The sequence below is a fragment of the Phoxinus phoxinus genome (assembly GCF_949152265.1).
Source record: "Phoxinus phoxinus genome assembly, chromosome: 15".
Taxonomy (NCBI): Eukaryota; Metazoa; Chordata; class Actinopteri; order Cypriniformes; family Leuciscidae; genus Phoxinus; species Phoxinus phoxinus.
This window is the reverse complement of record NC_136890.1, coordinates 4,256,074-4,279,586: the sequence shown is the minus strand read 5'-3', so window position 1 is coordinate 4,279,586 and position 23,513 is coordinate 4,256,074. Positions and strand designations below refer to the sequence as shown.

The following is a 23,513-nucleotide window of genomic DNA, read 5'->3' as shown; positions in this document are numbered from 1 at the left end:
TATATAATTTATTCACAATTTAAATACGATTATTTTCATCCTACTAAAAGAAACGATGTGAAGTTTATATTTTAGTCACTGGCTTGACTTACTGAGGCATAAACAGCTGTAGTGAACGATTTGAGAGAAAGATTATCTGTCTGAACTTGAACAATTACACATCAGAAAGTGTTGCTTAAGCTCGATCGATTTATTTTCAGACGTTCGTCGAAGCCACCTCTATGACCCAAGTTGAGGAAACAGTCGTCGGTGAAATGTTTGCCGCAGACATGCAAAACTTTGGGGAGTTGTGTCGGCGCATTTCCAGAGAAAATGAAATGAATCCACTGGTTCTTCTGGAGCTTGGAGGAAGGAACTAAAAAAAGGCTTCGGTGTTCATTTGTACATCCAATTATTGAGCAATTATTATGCTTCACTTGCTCAAAAGCCATGATATCTCCCGTGGACAAACTAAAATCGCGCGCACGCGTTCCTACTTCCTAGCTCATTTTCTCATGCGGGAAATATTCTCTGGGCGGGCAGAGCAGAGAAAGGGGAGGTAACATTTCCTCCGTATGACGTCATACGGAGGAGATTCAAGATCAGCCCGATTGAGCTTCCACTTTTTCAAAGGCAGAGAAAGATAGCAAAAGCTCGATTTACACCGATTGAAATTTCTAGAAATTTGGGGACCATATAAAGGCTAGGGGAACTCATATTAATGTTAAAAAACCTCAAAAAGTGAAAATTTCATGTCATGGGACCTTTAAGACATTTGAAATTTTGAAAGTCCCCTGTGGTGAAAAGCAAGTTTTTAATGTTGTTTATATGTCTATGTGGTGTTTTGAATATGCGTCAAGACAAACCATGTGTAAATTCATAAGTCGACAGCATTGCTGAGTATTTTCTGCTTAAAACTGCAGTGAACCAAAGACAGTCTCAAAAACACGGTTTGAAATCGCTGGTATTTCTGACGTCACAAACTACCTTGTAACCAATCAGATCAACATGTGATCGTCAACCAGTGGATCTCTGAGCTGAGTGAGTGGAGGCGGGGCTTATTTGCATATTCATAGAACCACGTATACTAAATGAGGCAAAGGTGTAAAGGTACAAAAACTATTTTAAGGTATGAAGAATTTTTTTTCAAGGAAAACTTTTAAAATGTCATTTTGGTAATCAAAGATGAGTTTTAAGGGGCACAATTATTGACTACAGGGAGACTAAGAGTTTTTATAGGCCTAAATTTCATCAAACTGAATTTAGGACTTAAAATTTAGCAGACCTGTTGGGACACATGCAGATGTCGTGCATGTAGAACTTGATGGCTTTAGACTGCTCTTTGTTTTTGAAGTGGTAGTCCGCCAGCAGGTAGTACAGCTCGTTCACCACAGGGGGCGCCGGTGAACCTCCTTCTGGGAGCGCTGGCACCTTGGACAAAGAGAAACGCTTTAAGTGACAGATGAACAGATAAAACAGATCTAGATGAACGGACGGCGGTCAACGAGCTCATACCTTGACAGCACCTCCCTCAATATAAGCAGACACGTCGTCGACGGACAGTGTGGGACCGTCACTGCGTGGGATTATTCCAGAAAGCCTTTTAAGCAGGTTGGCAAGGTCAGCTGAGACAGTGCTGGTCTTATAGCTGTCAAACTCTGGCAGGGTTTTGGGCTTAAAGTACTCAAACATAAAGATGGCATCGCTCCAATGAAGCTCCACCTAGATCAGAGAGGACATAGAAAGAGGAAGATAGATGGGATGAGGCAGCATGGCACCATGTAAGCAGGGTCCACGGTGTTATTTTAGTATTATTTACATAGAAATTTCCATTTTCATTCATTTTTTTTAATATTTACATTTAGCTTTAATTTTATTTCAATTTTAGTCAACGTTTAAATTACTATTTTTTGATAGTTCACTATTAGATTGAAAACACTAAGTTGTTTATCTAATATTTATATTTAATTTCAGCTTTATTTCAATAATTGAAAACTCTTTTTAGTTTTAGTTAACATTGGGGGGTAAAGGATGGTTCATCACGATATGGTCTCATATCGATTCTCATAGCCAGCGATATAATATTCGTCAAAGACGTTTTCAGTTACAGATATTAAATAAAGTATCATTAAATGTAAAACAACACTGAACAGTCTGCCCTGTAAAAATTAAATATAGATAAATCCGTATTAAAGTTACTCAGTCAAGAGCAGTGAGAGAGTTTTTCTTTGTCTTTTGTTGTTTGATTAACATTAATGACACAGACGGCAGCAGGAATATTAGGCTGCTGTCACTTTAAGAGCTAATGCACGGATCCAATATACTGACACACATGCGTTTTCTTTCTCAACTGTTATGCACATAACTGACTGTGTTCATCAGAATATTCGCCAAGACGGGCATTTTGAGATCATTTTGTCCGAATTCGTCCGTTCAAGCACAAAAAGAAGCGAAAAAGAGAACTTGCACACAAAAAACTTCTCACAAAGGCACTTTCACGTCTTTTTGCGCTTGAATTCTTAAATTGGCAAGGCTTAAAACACGTCGTTATGAACACAGCATATACACATATATATATACAGTATCACTTGATTGATGCATCGATCTATAATTGATGTATTGTTACACTCCTAGTTAACAAAACTGATCCAAAATTAACTTTTTTTGCCACTAAATTAACCTTCATATGAATTGAAGTTTTACCTGCCATAAATATTTCTTCTTACAAGATAAAAACTACTTTTTATTATTTTTAATAAATAAAAATGTTTAAATGTATATATACATCATTTATTTTATGTATATGTATTTTTTTAATCTTAAAATGACTTTTTATATATATAATTGTATTATAATATATATAATTTATACAATATAAATGTGTCTCTGATGGTGGGATTTAAATAATTTTCTCTCTGTCACGTTTTACTATATTAATTTTGGTCACTGCATGTACAACTCAATGAGATTTTGCTGTACACACAAGAATGGCAAGTTTAAACTGGATTTCTGTCAATCTGTGAATCAGAACAGACTCTTTCTGTCCCCCACAGGAACAACGACAGCCGTGCAATAATATCCTCCACGCTGAGATATTTTTCATTATCAGAACCATTCGACTACACCGACGAGTGACAAAAGACAGAATTGACAATTAACCATCTGAATAAAACGCAATTTTCCCACTGGCATTGTGACAATGTTTTTTTGGGGAGAACTGAGTCTAACGCCTATAACAGGGCCAAAAAAACTGAGCTGATTAGTTTTGATTTATTACACTAACAATGTAGGATTAGAAAAATGAAAGACACAAAACGTGGTTAATACTAAAGAGAATAAAACTAAATTATACTGTTTGTTAATTAATTCAGAAAAAGAGGCTAAAAATCCGACAATCAGGATGAGTTCTGGATGGAAACTAGCTTTCGTTTCCAGTATTTTGTTACCTGATAATGATTCTGTAAAGTAGGACCGAAAGAATATGTAATTACACACAATTACCACATTTTGTGGCATGTATGCTTTGTGGATTAGACCATTCCAGAATGCACTAAAACTCACTCAATTCATCCAAAAATTAAAGGGATATTTCACCGCTGGAAAGATGAATGTGTATTTAAATTGGGTCATTTATGTAGTAGAAATGTGAAATTATTTTAGAAGTTGGTGCCTTCTAGACTGAGAAAAGCCAGAAAATGTATTTTTGGCTCATGTGCATGAAAGGCAACAACTCCCAGAATGCACTTGCTTCGCTGCCCTATACAGACGGTTGGTCTGGGAACGCCCCCGTGAACGCCCCGTCACGTGATGTGAATTTAGCCCGTGGGGGAAAACATTGCCTTGGCGCTAATTGAAATACACGGGACAATCATGCCGAAGAGTTGCCGTGTCGTTTTCTGTACCGCCAATAAACAAACAAATTATTAATTGAAGTTCTACCGCCAATAAACAAACAAATTATTAATTGAAGTTCTACCGCCGATAAACAAACAAATTATTAATTGAAGTTCTACATCCTTCCTAATAAACACACAGAACCGGAAAGGAGGCCAATCGCTACGTAATGACGCGAGCCGTGAACCTATGGAGTAGTTCGAGGTCTACACTCAATACAGACTGCAGTCGGTGAGTTAGAGATAACTGTCAGCACAGTCCCTCGGCAACTTCGTACTACTGATCACCGTTTTACAAAAGGATTAATAGTTTGGAGGGAAGCATATGTACAAGTGACAAGGTTTTATGGAGTTAGTATGCAACATATACGAAAGTTGATTGAGTTATAGGCTAATGTTACCGCTACAGCTACCGGTGCATGTCATTCCTGGAGATTCAACCAGATAACAAAATATGTCTGGAAACGACACCTCCGGCCATTTGGTTGGGTCATTGACCCAGTTTTTAATTAAATAAGGGCAATCATAACCTATTGCAGTTAATTTTGCAATGTACCGTTGCCGCTCGGCAGGCGTCAATGACTCGCAATACAAGATTTTTCACATCACTGTCGTAAAGTCACTTGTGGTGCGCCGGCGCACTCCTCCCCCTTTCTACCGCTGCTCATGTGCTTTTGTTATGGTCGGAGCCGGTGTGGTGAACAAATGAGTCCCAGACGCACCAAACGAGTTCTCGCTTCTCCCGAGACTTCCTATTTTCAACTTACCGGGACGTTAGTCCCAATGTTGCAAGGCTGGTTTTCCGCCTGGGAACGCTGGGGGGGAGCGGGGAAAGTAACCATTCTCACCAGAACAGATTATTTAACCATCGAAATGATTTCTAAACGGATTTATTAAGTTGAAAAAGTTACCAAGTGCACCTTTAAATAATGATCGGATTTATATCCGTTTTGCGGAAAAAAACTATAGGCGTGTTGAAAACATGCAGGACTCGCTCCTACTACTGGCTGTAGTCTCTCGCCTCTGGCCAAGAAAGCCTCCGATGATGACGCTAAATTACGATTTTTGTGTCATCCGAGTTTTTTTTTCCAGACACACAATACAGAAATCTCTCGTCTCAGGGGGACATGAGGGTGGGGGGGGGAAGCACGGTCATTCGAAAATACTACCGGGTTTCTACTGATACAAAGCTCAATGCTAATCGCTGAAGTATCCCTTTAAGGAAAAAGTCGAGAGAAATGTTGATTTTTAAACCTACAGTATAAATGCATTTTATTCCCTACTGCAAAGTATTAATTAAAAAATAAGCAGCATGCTAATTATAACAACCACAGCTAAAAAAAAACAATAATTACCAACATTCACTGAGTTTTGTGGTTGTTTTTCCTTTTGCTAAAATGGCGTGTACCTCACAGCTCCACAGTCGAAGCACAGTTCAATATTTGCCAGTTCCCTGCAAAAACACAAGCAGCATCTACACCACACAATCTGTTTCCTCCAGAGACAGAAATAAGTACAGAACACCTCGGTATTGTACTTTGATGGTGTGTACAGCATTTCCTGTGTACAGAGCAGTGCTGCATAATGGGAGTGTGTGGGTGGCTAAATGATCAATGTGACTCTTGCTGCCACAAGATAATCAATCACCGAATTCTTGCTGAATCAGACCGCCAACTCGCCCTGTCCAACACCCACCTACCTTCATTAGCACGGGGCAGAGCTCATTCTCCAGCTTTAAAGCTTTTAGATCTTACAGACATACAATGAGAGTGTACACTGGAGAGTATGGAGATGTGTTAGGGAGTAACTTGATACCTAAGTAACTGAAGTCAACACTATTAAAGGATTAGTTCAAGGCAAGGCAAGGCAAGGCAAGTTTATTTATATAGCACATTTCATACACAGTGGTAATTCAAAGTGCTTTACATAGAAGAAATAAAAATAAAAATAATTACATAGATAATAAAAGAAATAAGAATAATTAAAACAGTTTAGAAAATAAAATACGGTGCAAACAGTCGGACGAACAGTGGCACAGTGCTCATTCAGTAAATGCAAAGCTAAGCAGTGGTAATTCAAAGTGCTTTACATAGAAGAAATTAAAATAATCAAAAGAAATAAGAATAATTAAAACCGTGTCTGAGATGGAAGTGATTGAGCAGGTTTGCGGTGCCACTGGACCTACAATCCAGGGACGTCCTCTGCTGGGGTGGTGTACCACACCAGTATTGCCCCACTGGGCCCCCACAGAGCACGTTTCACTTTTGCTGTTTTAAACAAACAGCGAACCTCTATACTCTCCGTAGTATAGATAATCTTCACTCGCCTCGTCGGAGTGAAGCTCTCCCGTTCCCCTTCAAAATCTCTTCCAATCAGACAGCCCTGATAATTAATAATCACCCCTATCTGAGATGGAAGCGATTGAGCAGGTTTGCGGTGCCACTGGACCTAATCCAGGGACGTCCTCTGCTGGGGTGGTGTACCACACCAGTATTGCCCCACTGGGCCCCCACAGAGCACGTTTCACTTTTGCTGTTTTAAACAAACAGCGAACCTCTATACTCTCCATAGTATAGCTAATCTTCACTCGCCTCGTCGGAGTGAAGCTCTCCCGTTCCCCTTCAAAATCTCTTCCAATCAGACAGCCCTAAAAATTAATAAAATCTTCCTGAATCACAGTTTGGAAAAAATAAAATAAAAAAATAAAATACAGTGCAAACAGTCGGACGTATTTTATATCGACCGGTAGCTATTATAGATCTTTCTTTTAAAAGGATCTTCTTACTTACATGCATCAACTTTCTTTTCTCTTTCAATCTTCTTACCATCTATCAACTTTCTATTCTCTTTCAATCTTCTTACGACTTTCAATCTTCTTACCATCTATCAACTTTCTATTCTCTTTCAATCTTCTTACGACTTGCCATCTATCAACTTCCTTTTCTCTTTCAATCTTCTTACGACTTCCCTGTATCAACTTTCTATTCTCTTTCAATCTTCTTTCAATCTTCTTATGACTTACCATTTATCAACTTCCTTTTCTCTTTCAATCTTCTTACTTACCATCTATCAACTTTCTATTCTCTTTCAATCTTCTTACGACTTCCCTGTATCAACTTTCTTTTCTCTTTCATTTACTTGCACATTCTTTTCACTTTCCTTAGCCCAGCATTCACATTCTTAGCTCTTTCTCAGACTAAAACTTTAATATCGAACAGTGGCACAATGCTCATTCAGTAAATGCAAAGCTAAAAAAATAAAATAAAATACAGTGCAAACAGTCGGACGAACAGCGGCACAGTGCTCATTCAGTAAATGCAATGTTAAACAGAAGTGTTTTGAGTCTGGATTTGAATGTGGCTACTGTAGGAGCACACCTGATCTCTTCTGGAAGCTGGTTCCAGCTGCGGCTGGCATAATAGCTAAAAGCGGACTCTCCTTGCTTTGAGTGAACCCTTGGTATTTCTAGTTGATGTGATCCTAATGATCTCAGTGATCTGTTGGGTTTATATTCAGTGAGCATATCTGCAATGTATTGGGGTCCTAGGCCATTAAATGATTTATATACCAGTAATAATACTTTAAAATCAATCCTAAATGTGACTGGAAGCCAGTGTAAAGACCTGAGGACTGGTGTGATATGTTCATATTTTCTGGTTCTGCTCAGGATCCTGGCGGCAGCGTTCTGTACGAGCTGCAACTGTCTTATGGTCTTTTTGGGAAGGCCAGTGAGGAGTCCATTACAGTAATCCACCCTGCTGGTGATGAAAGCATGCACAATTTTCTCTAAGTCTTGACTGGAAACAAAGCATCTAATTCTTGCAATATTTTTTAGATGATAGTATGCTGATTTAGTTATTGCTTTGACATGACTACTGAAGCTAAGGTCTGACTCTAGAGACACACCAAGATTCCTGACTTGATTTTTAGTTGTTTGACCTCTAGAGTGGAGGTATGCATTCACCTTGAGAACTTCATCTTTGTTTCCAAACGCAATGACTTCAGTTTTGTCTTTGTTTAACTGAAGAAAGTTTTGGCACATCCAGCTGTTTACTTCATCAATGCATTGGAACAGGGAGTCAATGGGGCTGTAATCGTTAGGCGATAGGGCTAAGTAGATCTGTGTGTCGTCTGCATAGCTGTGGTAAGCAATTTGGTTCTTTCTCATTATTTGGCTCATTGGAAGCATGTACAGGTTGAATAGGAGTGGCGCAAGAATTGAGCCTTGAGGAACTCCGCATGTCATGGATGTCCACTCAGACTTATGGTCTCCTATACTCACATAATAACCTCTCGCTTCTAAGTATGACCTGAACCATTTTAGGACTATCCCAGAAAGACCCACCCAGTTTTCCAGCCTGTCAAGAAGTATGTTGTGATCAACAGTGTCAAAAGCAGCACTGAGGTCGAGTAGTACCAGCACTGATAATTTGCCTGTATCAGTATTTAAGCGAATATCGTTAATTATCTTTATGAGCGCTGTCTCTGTGCTGTGATGCGATCGGAAACCAGATTGAAAATTGTCAAAGTATCCATTCGAGCTTAAGAATTTGTTCAGCTGATTGAAAACAACTTTTTCAATGATCTTGCCAATGAAAGGAAGATTTGAGATCGGTCTATAATTGCTTAATATAGTCTTATCAAGATTACTCTTTTTTAGGAGGGGTTTGACAACTGCAGTTTTCAGGGAGTTTGGAAAACTTCCAGAGAGAAGTGAGGCATTTACCACTTCTAGGAGATCTGCTTCTAAGCTGTTTAACACACTTTTGAAGAAAGATGTGGGAAGAGCGTCAAGGGCGCAGGTTGATGTTTTAAGGTGCTGTACGGTTTCTTCCAAAATTTTGCCATCAATTTCTTTGAAATCAGACATAGTAACTTTCTCAGGTTGTGGTCTGATCTGTCTGACCCTAGTGCAACTCAAGGATGTGCTGATCACCTTTCTGATATTATTGATTTTCTCAGAGAAGAAAGAAGCGAACTCACTGCACTTGCTGTCTGAGAGCATTTCACTGGGAATCTGGCTCGGGGGGTTTGTCAGTCTCTCTACAGTAGCAAAAAGAGTGCGTGTGTTGTTTAAGTTGCTGTTAATAATATTTGAGAAGAAAGTCTGTCTAGCTTTGCCTAGTTCCATATTGAAAGCATGGATGGTGTCTTTGTAGATGTTATAATGGACTACAAGTTTTGTCTTCCGCCACATGCGCTCTGCTTTTCTGCATTGTCTTTTCATATTTTGCACTGCTGTTGAGTTTCTCCAGGGTGCCTTTTGTCTACCACTCTTCCTGACCTTCACAGGAGCAATATCATCAATTACACTTTTAACTTTTGAGTTAAAAGAATCAAGGAGAAAATCAACAGAGTCAGCAGATATGCTTGGTGTTAAAGATATAGCCTTCATAAATAGTACACTAGTGTTCTCATTTAAGCATCTCTTCTTGACAGACACAGATCTAGCTTCAATGGCAGGAGAGATCAATATATCAAAGAAAATACAGAAATGATCAGACAGTGCTACATCCTTAATAACAATCGATGAAATGTTTAGACCCTTACTGATAAGTAAATCTAGAGTGTGTCCACGATTGTGTGTCGGTCCATGTACATGCTGAGTCAGATCAAAAGTTAACTAATGCTTTATCTTAAATACATTTTTAGTAGCAAAAAGCCTTTTTAGTAGTAGCTTCATTTGCAGTTAAAAGGCCTCTTTTTTTTCTTTGTTTTACTATTGGTGTAGCGTGACAGTCTCAGTTGTTTATGATACATTATTCAGTGCTGTTTAGTGGGCACACAGAATATAGAGTGAGAGAAGAGTCACAGGAGAGCTAGTCTGTTTGAACCAGAGATGATTTCCATGTAAAAGTAGGCGGAGCCTCAGAGCCACACCTACCTATTATGTAATCGCCACGGGCCAATGGTAGTTTGAAGGTGTTTACAAGGCAGAGCGAACTTTTCTGGAAAGTTTCAAACTCATGAAAATAACACAAAATAACTACGTTTTGGCTTGATTTTGTTTGAAACGACGTCGATCTTCAATTTCGCTTAAAGTACAACACTAGGGGGTGGGATTCAACAGACCTGGCGATATGATATTATAATAATATCTTGGTCACAAATCAATAATACTCTGTTTGTGCCACAAAAAAATGCTATTCAGCCTCTTTCAATGTGCTTTTCAATTTGATAGTGACAAATGATATTGCCATTTAAGTTGTTTAAATGTGTTTTTGTTCATAGTTTGTTAAATGGACAGATTAAAGTCCCCCCGTGGAGAAAATCAAGCTTTCAATGTTGTTTATATGTCTGTGAGGTTTTTAATATGCTTTCAGATTCAGACAAGCCATGTGTAAGTTCATAAGTCGAGTTGCTGAGTATTTTCTGCTTAAAACTGCAGTGAACCAAAGACAGTCTCAAAAATACGGTTTGAAATCGCTGGTGTTTCTGACGTCACACACTACCTTGTAACCAATCAGATCAACGTGTGATCTCTGAGCTGAGTGAGTGAGTGGAGGCGGAGCTCATTTGCATATTCATAGAACCACGTATACTAAATGAGGCAAAGGTGTCAAGTTACATTCAATATATTTTTAAGGCATGAAGGAAAGAACATTTAAATGTCATTTTGGTGATCAAAGATGAATTTTAAGGGATACAATTATTGACTACATGGAGACTTTAACCCTCTGAGGACGAATTGGGCGGTACCGCCCAAAATGGCATACTTTTACAAATGTGCAATTATCTTCAAAACTATTAATGATAGAGAGGTGCGGTCTTTTTTGCCGTCTTCCTCAGATTCCGCTGAAAACAGTGATATCACGTTTGTATAATTCACACGCTTCGCTGTTGCGCAATACCACTGCATAAAAAGGCCAATGAAATCGATGTTGTTAGGCAAATTCCACCAATGGAAAAATTGCCGCTGGGAGGATTTTTTTTTTACCCAATCAGAGGAAGGTTACCAAGACGTATTCTAGCCAATCAGAGGACTCTGTAGCCTTCAACATGTACAAACAAACAGCGTCATGTGGACGGAGAATGAGACAGATCGCGAACGGAGCGGAGTATTACAGAACGCACAGAGATCTATATAAGAGAGAGACAGAATAACTTAAATAGCATTATTATTGTATTGTTTTAGCACTTTTATGATGGCAAGCAGTAAGATTTACGGCAGAACAAGCTCTGGAACAGTTAGTGGAAAGTAAATCTGCCAGGTTGTGAGTGCGTCTGTTCTTCAGAGCAAGCAGGTCTCATTTAGTTCGAAGCAGACCGCTTTTTCACGCCTGGGACTGTTTGTAAAAAAAGTTCCTTATTTCATTGTTCTTAACACATTTGATTGAACAATTACAAATGTCTGTCAAGCAAAGGGTTTGACAAATATTTTTTTGGTTCAAAAACTGTTCACTATTGTTGTGTGAGGTGTGATTTTCAGTAATAAATGACAAAAATCTAATTTTCATTTGTGAAATTCTCTCGATTATTGTACATTTTTCACTCATACTTCCTTTATAAACACATTACATGCATGCTTATGTTAGATTAGGGTCTTCTGAATCCATAGATACCAAACACATGGTGTTCCATCTCCATTACATATGGTTTATAAGCCCAAATGTAAAAATAGAGAAAACGGACCAAAAAGGGCTTAGTCCCCTGAGGGTTAAACACTTGTTAGAAAGGTTAGTTCACCCAAAAAAGGTATTTAAATTTTTCCAATCATCGAGAACAAACATTATTAGTTCTTGCACATCAAGCAAGCACGTTTGAGCTTCAGTTTACAATATTATGAAGTTTATATGTGAATAAAAGCCGAAATTAAACCCGTTCTTCATATAAAATGATTGTGTTTCTTCAGAAGACTTGGATTTAACCACACAGTTCAAGTGGAATACTTTTACAATGTCTTTATAAACTTTAACAAGCTTGAAAATATTAGATGCATGGACAGGGCTCGACAGTACACTCGTTTCACTCACATTTGCAACTAAAAATAGATATGTGCAAAAAACTAAAAATTTATTTAGGAGCATGTGCGTTTAGTTAAGGCCATTGCACACTGAGTCCGAAATTCGCATCCGTAACAAGCAGTTTGAATGGTGTTTGAATGGTGCTTTGACAATTCAGAGCCACCGAATCACGAATACGAAAAAACGCATACGAAAATTTCGGACTCAGTGTGCAATGGCCTTAAAGGAACACTTCACCCATTTGCATTAGACTTTGTATCTTTAGAAACCCAGTCACATTTTCAAATGGTCATGGTTTATTCCCTTATTTTCCCCTGAGATGGGAGAAATAAGGATTTAAGTGTTCCACTTCCTGCTTTTTATGACGCAAAAATCGTCAATTTGCGTCATAAAAAGCAGGAAGTCAAATTTCTTTGAATAAGGGTAAGACTACAAACACTAGCTCATCATTTATCCAGTAGAAGGCCCTAGATCTGCATGTTTTCAACCCGCCCATAGAGGGATCTCACTCACAGAATGTACATATAGTTTCAGCCATTCTTTATTTGGAAGCTAAGCTAACAGTTTCTTATTCTGTGGAGAAAGCTGAGTAGTAGCGGTGACCATCCTCTTTTTCCCGGACATGTCCGGCCGTCGAGATGGTCCAAATTGTCCGGGATTCGGCTTTTGCTTTCTGCAGTCGCATTCATTGTTTACATGCACACCTTTTGTTTCAATCTAACTGAATTCATTCCGATTGGTGAATCTGAATGTAGTGTTTACATGAACGCTAAACAAGTGATCGTTTGATGTGCGTTTTAACATTGCTAGGAAAATTCCCGCTCCTCCGTGAGAGATACGAGACCGGTGCGTCTCACAGGCGCCGGCGCCGCTCATCAGTAATCACGCCACCGGGCTCGCATCGTTCTCCGTGGCCGTCAGTCTCCTTCCTGCTCGTCACAGTAAACATGAGGAATGGCGACTGTAGAACGCAAAAGCCGAATCCTGGACATTTTGGGCGACATCAAAATACTGGGCAGACTCACTAGTAGCATAGCCTTGTTGTTTACTGCGATCTCTTACCGGTAGGCGTGGCCTCCTATGGCAGCGAAGCAAGTGCATTCTGGGAGTTGTTGTCTTTCATCCCCATAAGCCAAAAATACATTTTCTGGCTTTTCTCAGTCTAGAAGGCTCCAAATTCGAAAATAATTTCACATTTCTTCTACATAAATGACCCAATTTAAATACACATTCATCTTTCCAGAGGTGAAGTGTTCCTTTAAGAGAGCACATTGTATCTCCCTCATCTTTAAATAACAAGGAATCGCTTGTATTCGTCATTGGCAAGTTGACTTGAATAAATGTGCATGCATAATATTATATATGATATTATTATATTAAAAAAAAAACATTATTCAGTTTTACTTTGAAATGTGATTTTCCAAGTGAATCACAATATTTAGCAGGAAATCATATAGAGTGGAATTGCTTTTCTCCCCCTGCAAGTTGTTTCACATGCAGAGTAAGCTATTATTTTGGTGAAAGATTTTAAAAACATACATTAATTATCTTTTGAACAACAAGCACTGATGAATTGCGTGCATCAGGGAGATTTAGTAAGTTAATATGGTAAAATCCAGCCGTATCGTGTGTGTGTGTGTGTGTGTGTGTGTGTGTGTGTGTGTGTGTGTGTGTGTGTGTGTGTGTGTGTGTGTGTGTGTGTGTGTGTGTGTGTGTGTTACCTGTGGGGCAGAATGCTCCTCCAGGTATCGGGCTTTGCTCTTCTTGCTCGGGTAAGCGTACATGCAGAAGAAACACTGCTCCAGTGCCGTCTCCAGATCCTCTTTATATGGCAGCTTCTCCTGTCCCGAGAGCGTCTCCCGCAGCACACGCACCTGAACACACAGACAAGCACAATCATTACACTGCACAAGCTTTTCTTTTTTGAAGGCCAAATATTTAGCTAAATGGTGCAGCGCTGTGCATACCTGTTGTTAACTCAAGTACACTACCATTCAAAAGTTTGGGGTCGGTAAGATTTTTAAAGAAGTATCTTCTGCTCACCAAGGCTACATTTATATGATAAAAAATACAGTAAAAGAGTAAATTTGCTAAATATTAAAAATAAAATTTCTATGTTGATATATTGTAAAATGTAATTTATTCCTGTGATCAAATCAGAATTTTCAGCATCATTACTCCAGTCTTCAGTGTCACATGATCCTTCAGAAATCATTATAATATGATGATTTGATGCTCAAGAAACATTTATGATCATTATTGATGTTGAAAACAGTTGTGCTGCTTCATATTTTTGTGGAAACTGTGATTATAGGGAATTCTTTGATGAATAGAAAGTTTAAAAGAACACCGTTTATTTGAAACAGTAAAGACATTTCGTAATGTTACAAAATATTTCTGTCACATTTAATGCATCCTTGCTGAATAAAAGTATTCATGTCTTTCTAGAAAAAAAAATCTTACTGCCCTCAAACTTTTGAATAGTAATGTATATAAATAAGTGTTAGTGTAAAAGAGTTTTCTAGATTTATTAGCTGTATTTTATATAAACGTATCTGTTAAAGATTAATTTTGTCCCTGAATTACTGTAATTTAGACCCTCATTGTTTTTGTGCCAGATAAACGTAAGAGTTCTTAACATCGGTTTAAAGAGTGTCAAATGTGAAAGGGATAGTTCACACAAAAATTTAAATGCTGTCATAAATTACTCACCCTCATGTCGTTCCAAACCTGTAAGACTTTCGTTCGTCTTCAGAACACAGATGAAGATATTTTTGATGAAATCTGAGAGCTTTCTGTTCCTCCATTGACAGATATGCAACTACCACTTTGACACTTCAGAAAGTTCATAAAGAGGTCGTAAAACTAATCTATATGAATTAAGCTGTTTAGTCCAAATTTTCTGAAGAGACTCGATTGCTTTATGTGGTGAAAAAAATTAATTTAGGCTAATAAATATATTTATTTGTGTTTCGAAGATGAACGAAAGTCTTATGCTGCGTTCACACCAAACGCGAATAGAGCGTCAAATTCGCGTCTACCGCGTCTTGTTTGAGGCTTGAACATTTTGAATGCATTCGCGCGTCCAAAGCGAAATGGACGCACGTAAAAAAGCAAGCGTTTGAAGCGAAATTGACGCGCGTGACGCGCGAAATCTGCTTCTTGTGGGAGGGGCAAGTGCTAGGCGGTTCTGTTTGCAAGAAAGGCAGCGAAATTTAAAAATACTACTGTTATTGTTTCACGAAATGTAGTTTTAAGAGTCGTTCAGTCGAGAATGTAGTTGTTTAAAGCTCAAAATCTGTGGTTTATTTATAAAGATAGCGCCTATTTAAAACATTTGATCTGACGTTTCGGAGTTGTGAGATCCAGGCGATCACCGGGCGCTCAGCGCTCATGTAACCCGCCTGAACAGCCTCACCTCGGCTAGTCCTCCTGACGTCTGCCGCTACTAAACGAGAAATGTTTAAATTCACAATCTATAGCTTCGGTTCTATTATATGAAACATAGAAGTTAAAATACATTAATGACTCGTTATAACGTAGGTCAAACGACTTCTTTAATCATGTGAGTTTTTCTTCATCTCATTCAGAAATGTAGTCTATGACTGCAAGTGTTCAGTGTCACATTCATAGTTAGCATGTAGCTGAACAATGTCATTCCTTCTTTCACGCGGGCATTTAGTCATATTACAAAATAATGTATTGAGGCCAAACATTTAAAATGACATCATAAACTGAAAAGCGGGCCTGCCCCTGTTTATCACGTCACTTCACCACGTGACAGCAACAAGCAGGCTCCTGGTTGGTTAACGCGGCGCGAAATTATGCCAAAGTTAAACATTTTCAACTCGGGCGTTTGACGCGAATTCCCGTCAAACAAGTGAATGCACAAAGCACCACTCGCGCGTATCGTGGCCGACGCTCAATTCGCCTCGAACCGCGAACTGGACGCGTGAATGAGGCGAATCCACGTCTACCACACTAAACGCCTCATTCGCACCGCATGACCTCTAGACGCGCGTAAACGCGTCTTTACATTGACTTAACATTGAAATCACTCGCGCCAGACGCTCTATTCGCGTTTGGTGTGAACGCAGCATTATGGGTTTGGAACGACATGAGGGTGAGTAAATGATGACAATGTTTTCATTTTTGAGTGAACTATCCCTTTAAGGAATGATTAACATAGCTCAAAAATACACATGACAAAATTCATGTCCTGATTCCAGAAGCATAGAAACATGTCCAGAGAGATCGGCAAGATATGACAAGACTCACAAAAAACTTGAGCAGAGTGCCATCAGAGTTGCAGCACCAGGAGCGCCGGCCCAGGTATTCATGTGCCGTGTTCAGGAGCATGAGGGAGGAGGGCAGCAGTGGAGTGTCATCCTCTACAGATCACACACACACGTGCACAGGGTCAACAACACTGTCAAATACGCATACACACTAAGGTTATCACTATACTTAAACGTACACCATGTAACTTTTGGCCCTCTATGGTTAAAAAAAAACTGCATTTTGCGGGAGAACAGTGTTGTGGTTGTGCTTCGGCTGTCCGGATGAATATGACCCTTTACAACAGATAATGCTTTTCAATGAACTCTGTTAGAGAGCTACATATGGCAGTTTATCAGTAATAAAAACACAATCATCTCCGCATCGCTTTTACAACATTTCAGTTCTCGCCATCTCTGAAAAGCCAAGCTGATGTTGATTCTGGTTTTATTACGAGCTCAGTCTCGTTCTCTTTTACCGATCGGGCCAATGCTACATCGTCATGAAAGTTTATCATTTGCATGGGTTTTTAAGTCTTGCCAATTTAAACATTGAAGCTATTTTCAAGTGCAAGAAGTATGAAAAAGAACTCGTGAACAAATACAGACAGAAGTGTGTGTCCAGCCTAGGGAACTGACATCTTCACCCTTTATTCATATTATTAAAAATTGGTTAAAGATTTTGCAAGCATAGTGCGTAGTTGTGCTTGGAGCCGATTGTTTTATTTGTGATAACGCAATGAAACAAGCCAAATTGTGCAGACATCATTTTTGGCCAGGCTGTCCAAAGAAATTATGAACGCATGCAAAAACAAGAGAACCAACAAAATATTAACAACTGATTATGTTGTAGTCAATGTATGCTTTTTTCGCCTCGATCTTTTGTTTTTTCTATGCATTTTTTTGCATAGTAAAATAAATAATGTAGCTGTAGTTTGCTTTTTTGACAAATGATTTTGTCAGATAAATAGCTTACCTTAGTTAAGTGTTCTGTTTATCCCTCATATTTAAAATGTTAAAACAAAACAAAACAAAAAAATCTAATAATTTCCTCATATTTTTATTGTTAAATCGAACTTTTAGGGTCTTTAAAAACAAATACCCCCTTCGGACATCACTTTTGGCGACTACTGTATGTATTAAGTGAACGTAAACAGTTGAGGAAAAAAATAAACACATGGATATATCCGTGAGTCTTAAAGTGACAGCAGTCTAATATACCTGCCATTTATGATAATTAAACAACAAAAAAGACAGAGAAAAATCACTTTATTCACGCTCTTGACTCAATGACTTTTGTAACTTTAATTAGGATTAATCTATATTGCATTTATACAGTAAAGACTATGCAGTGTCATTTTACATTTAATTACTTTATTCAATTTCAGTACCTGAATACAAAAAAAAAAACTAATTTTGTATGCATCTTTGTTCAGTTGTATTTTTTTTTTTTGTGCTATTGGTGATTTTTTATTATTATTATTATTTAACTACAGACTGTTCACTTGTCTTCAACAGTGTTTGCTGTGGTAACAAAATTAGGTAACACTTTATTTTAATGGTCCCTTTTGAACATTCTGTTAACTATAAGTAACTGTGCAACTACATGTCAACTAACTCTCATTAGAGTATTAGTAGACTGTCTGCTTAATATCTGCAAAAAACTTATTATTGTGATGCTCCTCCAACAGACACTCTACTGACTATAAGTAACTTTGCAACTACATGCCAACTTATTCTAACCCTAACCCTACCAGTCTACTAATGCTCTACTAACACTCTAATGATAGTTAGTAGACATGAAGGGGCAATGTTACTTGTAGACATGAAGGGGCAATGTTACTTATAGACAACAGAATGTGTTAAAGGGACCATCCAAATAAAGTGAAACCCAAAATTAGAATTGAGATTTGAATACAAGGTGAAAAACAACGAAAACAAACTATTATCTAGAATTTGTTTGTGAAAATATTGGCAGGGCAAATACAAATTTGAACCACTGGCCCGACCAGACCAATAGAAGAAAGCTTTAGAGACGAGTCCTGTTTAATGTCGTCATCTTTCTTTATTCATACCTTCGTCATCCTCGTCTGTGATGTGCTGGCGCAGCATGCAGTCGAACGCTGCCTCCTCCTGTTTGATGAGGTGGTACAGCAGAATCCATGGCAACAGTGATGAGAAATGAGCCTCTTTGGGGTCATCAGGTAAGACCATGCTGTTGGCTATCAACTAGAGAAGGAGCACACACACACACACACACACACATACACACACAGTAGTTAAAACCTGAGAAATGTGGTCATGAAGATACAAACGCTCCCGTTAAAGGGTTAGTTCACCCAAAAATGAAAATCAGCCCATGACTTACTCACCCTGAAGCCATCCTCGGTGTATATGACATTCTGCTTTTAGACGAATACAATATAAAGAGTTATATAAAAAAAATGTCCTGGCTCTTCCAAGCTTTATAATGGGAGTCAATGGGTATATTTTTTTTCATCAAAGCGCATCAATCCATGATAAAAGTGTCCCAAACGGCTCGTCGGGGGTTAATAAAGGCCTTCTGAAGCGAAGCGATGCGTTCGTGTAAGAAAAATATCCATATTTAAAATGTTATCGACTAAAATAACTAGCTTCCGGCCTACGCAAGTAGACAAAAGAGTAATATCACTCCAGAAGGCCTTTATTAACCCCGCCAGAACCGTTTGGGACACTTTTATCACGGATGGATGCGCTTGGACTTCCAGAAAAATATACCCATTGACTCCCATTATAAAGCTTGGAAAAGCCAGGACATTCTTTAATATAACTCTGATTGTATTTGTCTGAGAGAAGAATGCCATATACACCTAGGATGGCTTCAGGGTGAGCAAATCAAGGGTTAACTTTCATTTTTGGGTGAACTATCCCTTTAATCCACACAGACCTGTATGAGGTTGTTGGCGAGGCGAGGCAGGTTTGTGGAGCGCGGCGTGAGACACAGAAGCTCTGGCTTGTCGGTGATGCAGATTTCAATGCCCTTCAGCAGGGCCGTGATGGTTGAAACCCACTCCTCCTTGGCAGAGGGGCTGCTGGGTAATGAAGAGTTCAACTGCTGCATGGCCTCGTTGAGAGACACTTCAGATGTCTCAAAGCAGGAGCTGAAGTCTTTCAGTCGCAGCAGGGAACTCTGGGGGGGGGCAAAGATGGATGTGGAGTCAACAGGTTAAGTGTCTGAAAACGCCACACTTTTGTTGAATTGAGGGTTTAGGAAATGTTCGGTCAAGCTCGTCACATTTAAAACAAATGGGATATCGCACACTTAGAGTAAAGCTAGTCATTATTCCAATAATAACTAGCTTTTAACATGCTGGCTCTATCGTTTTGAGCTCTGATATGAATCCAACTGATCCACGGTTGGGTTTATGAGACAATCCAGTAACACTCATACTTGTATATTGCAGAATAAAGGTATTCATAATGCCTAATTATATGCATTATGTATAATTCACTACCGTTCAAAAGTTTTGTTGTTGAAAGACCTCTTGAATGCTCACCAAGGCTGCATTTATTTGATCAAAAATACAGTAAAAACAGTAATACTGTATAAAATATCCGTTTTCTATGTGAATATACCGTATATATTAAAGTGTAATTTACTCCTTTGATCAAAGCTGGATTTTCAGCATCATTACTCCAGTCTTCAGTGTCACATGATCCTTCAGAAATTATTCTAACATGATGACTTGATGCTCAAGAAGTTAGAGAAAAAAAATTTGTGGTTTTTTTTTTTTACCCAGGGGAGATTTTGGAATCTAGAAATCTCTTTTTATCACTGCATAAATCCAAAAATACTGTCGGCAATCTGCAGCCAAAAAAAGTTTAGGTCTAAAATTAAAAGTATAATAAAATAAACACTTAAAGGGTTAGTTCACCCAAAAATGAAAATAATGTCATTAATGACTCACCCTCATGTCGTTCTAAGCCCGTAAGACCTCCGTTCATCTTCGGGACACAGTTTAAGATATTTTAGATTTAGTCCGAGAGCTTTCTGTCCCTCCATTGAAACTGTATATACAGTATACTGTCCATGTCCATAAAGGTAATATAAACATCATCAAAGTAGTCCATGTGACATCAGTGGGTTAGTTATAAGTTTTTGAAGCATCGAAAATACTTTTTGGTCCAAAAATAACACAAAATAAGACTTTATTCAGCATTGTATTCTCTCCCGGGTCTGTTGTGAATCTGCGTTCAGGACTCCGCAGTGACGCTGCTGACGTAAGACGCTGATGACGTGTTATCTGGTGCGCCCGAGCTTCGTTTACAGTCTGAGGGAGACGCACGCTATATTCAAGCTATTCTACATTGTTTGCGTGGATATCATTTTTTTTAATGGTGCGTAAATGTGCATGTCGCGGATGAGACACTTTTACAGCGTGCGTTTCCCTCAGTCTATAAATGAAGCTCGGGCGCACCAGATAACACGTCATCAGCGTCTTACGCCATCAGCGTTTGACAAGGATTGACAACAGACCCGGGAGAGAATACAATGCTGAATAAAGTCTTATTTTGTGTTATTTTTGGACCAAAAAGTATTTTCGATGCTTCAAAAACTTATAACTAACCCACTGATGTCACATGGACTACTTTGATGATGTTTATATTACCTTTATGGACATGGACAGTAGACTGTATATACAGCTTCAATGGACGGACAGAAAGCTCTCGGACTAAATCTAAAATATCTTAAACTGTGTCCCGAAGATGAACGGAGGTCTTACGGGCTTAGAACGACATGAGGGTGAGTCATTAATGACATTATTTTCATTTTTGGGTGAACTAACCCTTTAAATGTGTATTTTGGATGTTTTCTTTACACTAGTCTGAAAAAGACTAGGCTAAATCTCCAAATAGACTTGTGCATGAAAAAACTGTTTTTGTCTTGCTTTAAATAACTTTCTTTAAATAGAATAACACTTCATAATACATAAAATAACACTTCACTAACAGTATATCGCTGACCACATATTTCAAACTTCTTTTTACCCCTAAGCGAAGAAGGAAAATAACTTTGCCATGAGCATATGGGGTCCTTCAGAGTTCGACCAATCACAACAGACTGGGCCATCTGACCAATCAGAGCAGAGCATGTTCTAAGAAAGGAAGGGTTTAGAGAGACTATAAATAATTTATCAAACTGTTTCATGAACTATGAGAATAGTGGTGATGCTGAAATGTGTTTTTGGCCTTGATGAGTGTAAACCTGTTGTCGGAGACTCCAAAACAACATTAGGAGCCTTTAAAATAGCATAATAGTGTGAGTTTAAGGAGCATGCGTGCTGTACCTGCAGCAGTAGCAGCTGTGCTGGTCTCTCTGGAGCAGAGCTGATGTAATCCAGAGGTTTGAGTCGTGCCGAGCCCTGGCCGAAGCTCAGCGTGGGCTGCAGTAAACGCACCACAGACGGATAGTCTCCTGCGTCAAACAGTCTCTGGATCTCCTCTAGAGACTGACATCGCTCTAGAGACTTCAACTTCTTCTCAATCTAAACAGAGCAATGAGGAGAAAACATTTGAAATGATTCTATACTTAATTGGGTCATATCATGCAAAACTGGACCAATTCAGGCATACTCTGGCATTCAAAGTAGGGAGTACTTTAGGGCTGTGAAACGATTAATCGCATCCAAAATAAAAGTTTGTTTACATACTAAACATGCATGTATTGTGTATAATTATTTTGTATATATAAATACACACACATGCTTGTATATATTTAAGAAATATTTGCATGTATATACTGTATATAGATTTATAAATAATTTATATTATATATTAATATTTTATATATACATTTTTCTTAAATATATACATGCACGTGTGTGTATTTATATATACAAAATAGTTATACACAATACATGCACGTTTATTATGTAAACACAAACTTTTATTTTGGATGGGATTAATCGCGATTAATCGTTTCACAGCCCTAAATTGTAACCACTTGTAGGGAGTAGCTAGAAGATTTGATAAAAACTGTAGATGAGCTAATTAAAAAGAGTTGGAAAGTACCAAACTGAAGATGAAAAGAAGAGGCAAACACCTGTATAAGAGGTCATTGGTCAAAAACAGTATAAAAATGCGAGCTAGGAGTGTAATTGTTAGATAAAGTCTAAGCTGTGGCATATGGAACGCTGTGACTCGAGTGATTTCTTGCCACGACAGAACTAACCCTAAATCGAATGCTAAACCTAACCTAACCGAATAAATACGCTTTTCATTGATGTGTGGTTTGTTAGGATATGACAATATTTGGTCGAGATACAACTATTTGAAAATCTGGAATCTGAGGGTGTAAAAAAATTGAAACATTGAGAAAATCTTCTTTAAAGTTGTGCATTTATGTTGGCGATATTGCTGCATCCACTCACAAAAATATATTTTGAATATATTTACAGTAGGAAATGTACAAAATATCTTCATGGAACATGATCTTTACTTAATATCCTAATGATTTTTGGCATAAAATAAAAATTGATAATTTTGACCCATACAATGTATTGTTGACTATTGCCACAGATATACCCGTGCGACTCCAGACTGGTTTTGTGATCCAGGAACACACATAATGAAACTGTGCGGTTGAAAAGACCGTTTGTGAAGCCGTTTCACCTGCAGCTGATTTTGTCAAAGCATTAATAGACACAGACGAATCGTTGTCCTTAATAAAAGAGACTGCGTGAGTGTTTGAATCGAGATTGCAGTCTTTTACCGATTAATCGTGCATCTCTAATACACACATTCAAAAGTCCATGCATTTATATGATACAGTAAAAATGCAGTAAAAAAGCAATATTGAGAAATTCTAATACATCTTAAAATGCAATTTATTCCTTTGATCAAAGCTCAATTTTAGCATCATTACTCCATCATTCTGATATGCTGATCAAGAAATATTTCTTATTATTGTTTTCAACATTGATAAGAAGAAATATGGCAACATTAACATTTTTGTGAAAACCGTGAGACTTTATTTCCAAGATTCTTTTATAAACAGAAAATTAAAAAATATTATTTGAAATAGAAATTGTGACATTATAAATGTCATTACTGTCACATAAATATAAATAAGTAATTTATGTGAATAAGTAATTCACATAAAAATGAATAAAAGTAATTTATTGTGAGGGTTTGATTGTTTTTGGGGGGGGTGGGGATTGTATTCAATTTTAAACCCATTTTAAAGTTTTGTTTCTGATCTTTTCTTGCATGTTAATGTTACTTCTGTATTTACATGTATTTCTACTCCATCGGCTGATGAATGAATATTTGAACCGCACTTGGACACGGCTCTTCTTAAAGGACAAGTTCGGTATTTTACACTTAAAGCCCTGTTTACAGATCGTATCTGATGAAATAGA

At 38.1% G+C, this 23,513-nt stretch overlaps 1 protein-coding gene across 5 annotated transcripts in view; it reads right to left on the bottom strand.

Annotated features, from left to right (window-relative positions):
* cabin1 (calcineurin binding protein 1) overlaps positions 1–23,513 on the bottom strand; it is a 139,639-nt gene that overhangs the window by 89,619 nt on the left and 26,507 nt on the right. For all 5 annotated transcript variants that reach the window (XM_079637527.1, XM_079637528.1, XM_079637525.1 and 2 more), the window contains exons 16-22: positions 21,441–21,638; positions 19,040–19,282; positions 18,189–18,342; positions 16,115–16,227; positions 13,558–13,710; positions 1,495–1,701; positions 1,265–1,410 (exon numbers count right to left, since the gene is read on the bottom strand). In XM_079637527.1, the coding sequence (XP_079493653.1) occupies positions 1,265–1,410; positions 1,495–1,701; positions 13,558–13,710; positions 16,115–16,227; positions 18,189–18,342; positions 19,040–19,282; positions 21,441–21,638 (1,214 nt within the window). The remainder of the gene's footprint in view (positions 1–1,264; positions 1,411–1,494; positions 1,702–13,557; positions 13,711–16,114; positions 16,228–18,188; positions 18,343–19,039; positions 19,283–21,440; positions 21,639–23,513) is intronic.